The sequence below is a fragment of the Anopheles ziemanni genome, chromosome 3 (assembly GCF_943734765.1).
Source record: "Anopheles ziemanni chromosome 3, idAnoZiCoDA_A2_x.2, whole genome shotgun sequence".
Taxonomy (NCBI): domain Eukaryota; kingdom Metazoa; phylum Arthropoda; class Insecta; order Diptera; family Culicidae; genus Anopheles; species Anopheles ziemanni.
The window spans coordinates 73,653,277-73,661,670 of record NC_080706.1 but is presented as its reverse complement, the minus strand read 5'-3'; the positions used below and the strand labels follow the sequence as shown (position 1 = coordinate 73,661,670).

The following is an 8,394-nucleotide window of genomic DNA, read 5'->3' as shown; positions in this document are numbered from 1 at the left end:
GGCAGCTATTGATCAACCGTTACGAAAACCCCCGAGTAATTGTGGAGTCTCATATTGCCGGACGGCTGGAAAAAAAATCATCCCTACGTGGGTTAAATTGCGCGGCTAGTTGGACAGTCTGGCCAACAGGATCTACTACCAGCCTAAGCGGAAGGAAGACACGGCGGCCCTGGCCGTTCAGGCGCGAGTCCCACTCAGCGTGCGGCACGGACGGTGCTGGCTGCAACCGTCGCCCCAAAGCCCGCTGCTAAGCCTGCGCGGAGGACACCGGCAACCCAGCCAGCCGCTGTTGCTGCGGTGTCTGCCAGCACAACCACGCGGGTAAGCCAAAAGGGGGGTCAGAGAGCCGGTTGAAAAGGTTAAACCTATAATGAAATTGTACTAGGAGAACTTCTTTCTTCAACAAGGGAGAGAATTGATATAGACATGTAAACGGGGTGTACACATGAACTTCACACCCACAAATATGTCAGTTTTGACAGCTTGCGAATAAAGTGCATAATGCGAGAGTTGTTACCATGTGCTACTGGTCGAGTTACTTTGCGGATCCGAAAATCGATAAGTAACAAGCTACAATAGTGAGACAGCGTTTTGTAAAATAAATCAGTGCCAAGTTTAAAATTCTACCGATTAACCTCGTGTTATTTTGACAGCCGTACTTTGCCACCCTATCCGTAAGCACGAAACGATCAACTCTTCCCTTCTATTGCATAGGCATCGGTCATATGCATGAGGAAACTAGCTTGAAGGTAACACAGAGCTAGAGTTTACGACAATTAATACCGGCAAAGTTCAGAACTTTTGCCCTTAACACGCGTGATGACAAGTTAGGAGGTCTACCTTCGTGGGGTCTATTTGATAAAACGCACGTTTGAAGACTCGGTACGGTGTTGAAAAGATGCTTAAAAGTGGCGATATAAGTACCGCGGAATCAATGCATGCATAATTATTGTACATGAAATTCGACCATGCACAACGCATAGTCGAGAGGAACAGAAAATAAACTTGATCATACCATATACTGTATACTAAAACTTACAAATTTTCCACACGTATATCATGGGCCAAATTGAACATGGTGGTTTAAGAAAACATTGATATGAAAAAAAAGAAAATTGCAAAATAGTAAAAAAACAGTTGCGACCACGAAAGAAACCCTAAAAGCTTATGTTGAAATGTCCGATCCTCGGATTTGTTCCGAGCGAAAATCATTTCGCAATTCTATCGCAAATCACTTAGGCCTCATGCCTCTGTAAGACATCAATTTATATTGCACTGCCTACCTTATGGCATATTTGATCGCCTATATGGTTTCGCCCTGATGCGCTTCATAACGAATGACTGACGAAAACGGAGCAGGTCGATTAAACATATCGATGACACGTACTTTGTAGTATCCGCTAACACCGCTACAGGCTAGAAAAAAAAACAAAAAAAAACTAAATTAACGAGAAGGTAAATACAAATTCTAAAAATCATTTTCTTATCTTCTATTCTCCTACATGAGACAAATATTTTAACGTAAATATTACATTTTCTACATTTCCGTTATAACTATGAAAAGTCAATGAAAAATTACTATAGAAAATTAATTTCGACAAATTATAAGGAAACGACATAATTCAAATGCCTACACAAAATTTTGAAGCGAATGTGTCAATTCATACCTCTGTCTTCTCCCATAAGAACAGGATCCTCGTTAATCCACTTACTAAGAGCACTATCGGTAACATACTGGAAGAAAGTGAATGGCGTATGCTGATGATTGTTGATTGCACGCCATTTGCATTTTTCTTTACCGACAGCAGATTGAAGAGGCCTGAACCACACTTCATACTTTTGGATGCACCTATAACAGAAGGAGGCAAGAAACGATCTAGAATCCCATGATGAATATTTTTAACACAATATAGACATACCGCACGTTTCCCCTATTAGGTACTGCCCAGAAGATCAACACATTATCTGCAAAAACCGAACGCACTCGTAGTCGTCGCACGGGCCCGAAGAGCTTATTATTGGCGGATAAGCTGCTGCAGATACGTACACTTAGAATCCAGGGACCGCTAAGGCTTAAGTTCACCGACAGAGTCGTTGAGTCACTGTATTGGTCAAATTGCACCGGTTCAGCTACACCTCCTCGATTAAGCACGCTGGGAAACTGAACTGCACGCATTGCGGCCAGCTGCTTAGCGGACGGATATGCTGGTCGTCCTTCCCATTGCCAGATTCGGAAAGGATCATTTAATCCATCCTGTAGAGCCTCTATCAGGTAACTCACGCGGGTTCTCCCAAAAACGCTCAGCGGTAAAGTAATATTGAACCACGACCTTCGCACTATCAATGGGAAGGTATCGTTTGATCGTGATGCCACAATACACAGGTACGATGGAGGTGACCGATCGTCGAACGAAATGATGTAGGAGACGTTTCCTTTCTGAAAATACGTTCTGGTGGCACGCTCTCCAAGCCTGCCCAACATTCCGAGGGCAGAATAAATTGGTTTTACCACAAATTGCGTATGCGGTGGCACGGTTTCGTTCATTTGGAACCGGGCTAGCAGAGTGCGTTGCTCGAACACATAGGGATAGTACGATAGAAACGCGTTATCATTGGAGAGAAATAGAAAATGTTGCCCAAAGTCGTCTCCAGTGTCAAGCATCGCATTCCAATGCTGCGATACTATGGAGAACAGCATTGCCGCATAGCGAACGTCCGCTTGAAATGGGCGTCCTGTAGACCAGCTTGCGATGGGATCAGCTTCACTATGAAAGACAGACAGGAAAAGGTGAGAAGTGAAAAAAATCATGCGCTAGCAATCTATACTTACTCATTAGCGAACTTCATCCTACGAAGTTTTGGAAATCGGGTAAAGATATCGTTTATCAATTCTCGTGCACCATCCAACACCTCTGAGGCCCACCGTCCACTCCCTTTCCGATGAAAGGTGATTATATCGAAAGGGCACTGGTTGGGCATCGAATTACAAAAATCCAGAACACCCCAGCAGAATGGGTGATGTACTTCTGCTTTGAAAAGTCCTGCAGGACCATTTAAACCAAGTCGTACTACACCTGGTCCAGCAGAATCGATCATCGCATCCAAACCCATCCGAATAGCTGTTACATAAGTCAAGTAGTCTGTAAGAAAAAAAGAGCATTCATTATTTCAGCCTATTAACGAAAATTAACATTGGTGCAATATAGAACACACACAGCACTCTTACCGTTGACGCTAAAATTGAGCATGTTGTAAGTCTTCAAGTCTGGTTCGTTCCACGCCTCAAACCGCCATAAGGCGACATATGACGCGCCGTAACGATTCAAGTAGTGTTCAACCAGCTGCTGAACCAAATCCTTCCAGAAGTATTCTGAATGCGTGATCTGCATGCTCAACTCACCAACAGGCACACCCATCAGCTCGAAGCCAGGGCTTAGTCCGAAATATTTCAGAGAATCCAGGAAGCTGTCCAGTTCAGTAAAATTATACCGAAATTTTCCTTCCTCCAATGAACTGTAGCAACGATGACCCAAGGAAAGCAAATGATGTAGAAATATGATACAAAAATGAAGAGCAACATTATTTTACCAAATATTGCTTACTTCTTTGAATTACATTTTAGTTTAGTGCGCACTACTGCACTGTCTATGTATTAGCAATGTGAACTAAGTTATGAAAGGAATCACGCTTCCTATGATACGATGGTTTTATGCCAGACTGCCACACAATGACTACGAATGAGTGAAAAAGATGAATTTTCATAAGCGCACCAAACCAAGTTAACTCAACGGCCTACTTGTTCAAATAATGATAATAAGACGTTCAAATAAAGATCCCTTTTCTCGTTGAAAGAACCGTAAAACATTTTGCTTTTCTTTCGAGTCTCGATACAATTACAGAGTTTTCAAAATTATTTAAAATGTGAATGTATTTAGCGCTAATCCTGATTGGTTATTGCATCTATTGCGAACTACACAAAATGTATCAAAAAATATTTTTCTAAAGCAAATTCTACTCTTCGTCAAATATACACTGCTTTTGTTAGTATAGAAGCGAACTGAAAATACTTACACTTGAAGCAACTCCAGCAACCAATGTATCCGCACACTTTTCGCTCCGTTCTTTGTAAGCGACGCTATCAACTCTAAATTAAGCAGCGAATCTCTGGACAGCAGGAACATCCCACTAGAGTTGCGCGGCTCTGGCGGACACAATCCTGTGCTGGCCCAAAATGGAGTCAACGGAAATGTTTCGATTTGGTAGCTGGTCGATGAGGCAGTAGGCATGAAAATAACCTCTGCAAATGCAGAAGCTATTGCCGCCAGCAAAAGCAAAATGGCTGCCATTGTTCCGAAACTCAATTTAATGCGCAGTATGTTCACATTTGAAATATTAGTAACTGATTTCGTTTTGTTCGTTTTGTTACATCACAACCGTTGGACTGTTTCCCTTTCCATTGCAATAACTTAAATCACTGGTTCGCCGCATCGTTTTTCAAAGCCTGCTCACCACTGCAGCCACGGTGGCTGATTGATTTCGTGCGGCTGCACGAATGTGAGGTTAACCGGTATGTTCACAACGGCATACGGAATCTTTAGTTTATTCAGCGTACGCCGAATGATAAGTCCATTTTTGCCAAGCAGAAATGCGGCAGGAATGTCCGTGTCCCGATCTGTATTGTCGTGCACCATTTCGATGTAATAATCGTAGTCGTCTGAATCGACATCTACATCGGTCATTATAACTGCAGCACCACCGACTGCCTCTACGTTGATCGCCTTCGTCAAAAACGAACAGTCACTGTCGGGATGGAGAGCAGAAACACAAACGAAAATGTACAAAACTTTTCGAGTACAACGTAATGCCCACGTGAATTATTATGAACACCGTGCGAAATTTATGATGTTTCGACATCTCTTAACTTTTACATTTAGAGAAATTAATGTTCCAGCACTCACCCTCGCTCCACCAATGCAATATTTCCGATCAGCTCCTCTACATTCACAAACTTAGTTGAGCACGCATCCGCCGGAATAGCTGGCACTAGTTTTGCCCGTTTCGACCGGAATGTTGTACCGAAGCTGCCTCCGAAATCCTTTGCCGGCCGTAACCGGTAAGTGTATTGAAGCTCCGGGGGGTCAACAATCTCAAAGAACACGTCCCCCGCTATCACGTCCGGCGTCCGGACACCATCTTGCATGTGCAAGTTGTTCGCTAGAAGAGAAAAGCTGTTCAATGATACCGGAAACCATTAAACGGTGACATTTTGACTCTGCCGTCGACAGTAGCGTTATGTCCGGAAGAAAACAACCGTTGTCCCTAACGTCGAAAGCATATAGTTCCTAGCAAGCGTGCTTTGAACTATGCTTTTCGCATTCCGAAAATATGCAGACTACATTTACAGATTATATTGTTAGAAGCTTCTAGAATTCTACTCACCTCCGCTCCAAACGATTGTTATCGAACTGAATAAGCAGACCCACGGCAAGTACGCCCCGATACGTGTCAACAGCCGCCTAGAAACTGATTGTTTCCTTTGTTCGGCATATACAGCGGGCAAGATGGATGGAAATCGAATTACCATCGTTCAGAACATTCGCTACCTGCTGCGATTGGTTTATTACCTGCTCGTCGAGCTAGCAAACAAACGAGCAGTAGCGAAACCAGCGTTCATGGAAACAATGGAAAACATTTCGTAATGAAATTGGTATTACGCACTTATGAACAAAAGGCATTTAACCCCATTTTACTTACCGGATCTGTCGGCAGTCCAGTCGAGCGTTGAATTCAGATGAACTATACCAATTATTAGTATAAACTATTATTATAAACTATTCAGATAACCTCCGAGTCAATCGCACCCGACGCGGGACAACTTCGAGCGGCAAAAGAAAAACTAAGTGTGCGTTGATATGACAGATCGCGTTCCGTCACGAAAAGCGGACCTACAGCGGAGGAATTAGTTCCGAAAAAAAATATAGTTTTATTTTCACCCACATCAAAATTATCACTGTTCTGCAATAAAATTTCAACACAGCACAAGACGAATTAAATTCAAAACGATTTGCGGTGGGCAAAACGGTCCCCACATTCCCTTCCCTACATTACAGTTTCTCAAAATTTCATTTGCCCATCCCTAATACCACGGACGGATATCCCACAAGGTTACTACACACTAGACAGGTTGCGACAAATAGAACATTTTTACTGCTTGGAGATAAAAAAATGAAAGAAAAATTTGACAAACAAGTTGGAATGGTTTGTTTACGTTCGGATTGGAATAACGAAGATTTTTTTTTTTTTAATATTTAAATAAACTGTTAGCGCTCACAGCGAAAAATCATAAGCGCTGCTATTTTCAATCAAAGTAGGCTTTAACCAGATTATTAAAGTTAGTGGAGGGACAGATTCACAGTTCCACGAGAGCAGGCGTTATAAGAACACGAAATCTATTGAGTTGATTGAAAATTGTTCCATACAACAAAAACCATGTCTTCTAATTTCAAGTGTTGTGTGAAATCTTGTAAAAACAATAGATATAATGTGAAAAAATTTAATAAAATAATATGGTTCCATAAATTTCCCACAACTGAACCAATTAAACAAAAATGGATAAGTTTTTGTGGAAAGGAAACGGGTTGGATACCATCATCAAATAATGTGGTGTGCTCTCAACATTTTATTGAAGCCGATTACCAATTAGGTAGTACGCAGGCAGTTAAGCATGGATGTAATTGGCTCAATCCTGAAGGTGAGATAATTAAACTACTTTTAGTGAAACTTATGCAATCAATATGTCCTTCCAGCAATTCCTTCCATCCTGTTAGACGAAAATGCTAATGATGTTTTTCACCCTTCTGTCGACAAGGAGAACCAGTATGAAAATATACAAGGATCTTCTTTGCAGCAACTGGAAGGTAATATTTTGGGAAACCAATCCGCCGCACTAATTTTAACCATGCTAATACATGTTTAAATGTGATTTCAGCCACTCCATCTACCTCAAACCTATGCTCAAAGTGTAATTCACACGCAATAACAATATTACGGTTAGAAAATAGACTTGAGGAAATGGACCAGAGAAATAAGCAACTGGTCGATATTAATAATAAGTTAAGTGAAAGATTAAAAGAATTTCACGAGAAGGAAAAAACTCACATTAGGCTGCTAGAAGAACTAGAAAATACAACTAAAAAAATTAAGGAAGAATGGCCACGAGCGCATTTTGTAGAAAATATGAAGAAAAATCTTAAAGGGACATTGTCATCAAATCAAATAGATTTAATTTTGAATATTAAGAAAACAGTCAAATGGACTAAGCAAGAACTTTCGGCGGCATTCACACTAAAATATTTCAGTCAAAGGGCCTACCGTTACATGCTAACAGATTTAAATTATCCTCTACCATCCATAAGAACATTACAACGATATGCTAGCAAATTAGACATGAAACAAGGTATTTTGGAAGACATATTAACTTTTATAGGATTTTTTGCGCAGACATTAGAGCCTAGGGAACGAGAGTGTGTTTTATCATTCGATGAAATGAAGGTTTCTAAGATATTAGAGTACGATCCATCAGCAGATGAAGTGGTGGGTCCTTTTAACTACCTGCAGGTAGTAATGATCCGAGGGTTATTCAAGAATTGGAAGCAACCCATCTTTATTGCTTTTGATCAAAAAATGACTAAGGAAATATTATTTGATATAATTTCTAGGCTTAGCGATAAAATGATTAATGTAGTGGCGATTGTCAGCGATAATTGTCAAACAAACTTAGGATGTTGGAAAGAGCTAGGAGCACGGGATGACATTGAAAGACCATATTTTATCCATCCAAAAACTAAACAGAATGTTTATGTGATCCCAGATACACCGCATCTTTTAAAATTGTTAAGAAACTGGCTTCTGGATCACGGATTTGAGTATAATGGTAGAATAATTGAAGCAAGTAATCTTCTCCGTCTGATAGCAAAGAGAAACGAGTCCGAAATGACTCCTTTGTTCAAGCTTACCACATCACATGTCGATATGACTGCCCAAGAGCGTCAAAATGTTCGTCGAGCAGCAGAATTATTGTCTCGGACTACCGCTATAGCTCTTCGACGATATTTTCCAGAAGATGATGGTGCCAAATTTTTGGCGGATTTCATTGAAATAGTTGATTTATGGTTCAGTATATCCAATTCGTATACCCCCTACGCGAAATTGGATTTAAAAAAATCGTTCATTGGTAGCGACAATCAAGTGCGAGCTCTTACAGATATGTATGAAACTGTATCAAAAATGACCATCCCAGGGAAAAATACGATGCAAGTTTTTCAACGTTCTATTCTGATGCAGATAAAATCTCTTCAAATGGTTTATGCAGATATGAAAACTAAACATGCTATT

At 40.9% G+C, this 8,394-nt stretch overlaps 2 protein-coding genes across 3 annotated transcripts; both read right to left on the bottom strand.

Moving 5' to 3' along the window:
• Nucleotides 1-1,225: 1,225 nt before the first annotated feature.
• LOC131285447 (alpha-L-iduronidase) lies at nt 1,226-4,347 on the bottom strand. Its single transcript, XM_058314303.1, has 6 exons — nt 4,072-4,347; nt 3,227-3,513; nt 2,831-3,140; nt 1,920-2,765; nt 1,713-1,849; nt 1,226-1,416 (listed from the first exon to the last, which is right to left on the bottom strand). The coding sequence occupies exons 1-6, from the start codon at nt 4,344-4,346 to the stop codon at nt 1,304-1,306; spliced, it is 1,968 nt and encodes a 655-aa protein (XP_058170286.1). The 5' UTR covers nt 4,347; the 3' UTR covers nt 1,226-1,303.
• Nucleotides 4,348-4,372: 25 nt separating this feature from the next.
• On the bottom strand, nt 4,373-5,882 carry LOC131286066 (PRADC1-like protein). Of its 2 annotated transcripts, XM_058314930.1 has the most exons (4): nt 5,755-5,882; nt 5,440-5,636; nt 4,959-5,214; nt 4,373-4,800 (listed from the first exon to the last, which is right to left on the bottom strand). In XM_058314930.1, the coding sequence occupies exons 2-4, from the start codon at nt 5,582-5,584 to the stop codon at nt 4,506-4,508; spliced, it is 696 nt and encodes a 231-aa protein (XP_058170913.1). In that variant the 5' UTR covers nt 5,585-5,636; nt 5,755-5,882; the 3' UTR covers nt 4,373-4,505. The 2 variants fall into 2 exon arrangements, with proteins under 2 accessions (XP_058170913.1, XP_058170914.1); XM_058314931.1 differs by lacking the exon at nt 5,755-5,882 and having other exon boundaries at nt 4,959-5,228; nt 5,440-5,577.
• Nucleotides 5,883-8,394: the final 2,512 nt, after the last annotated feature.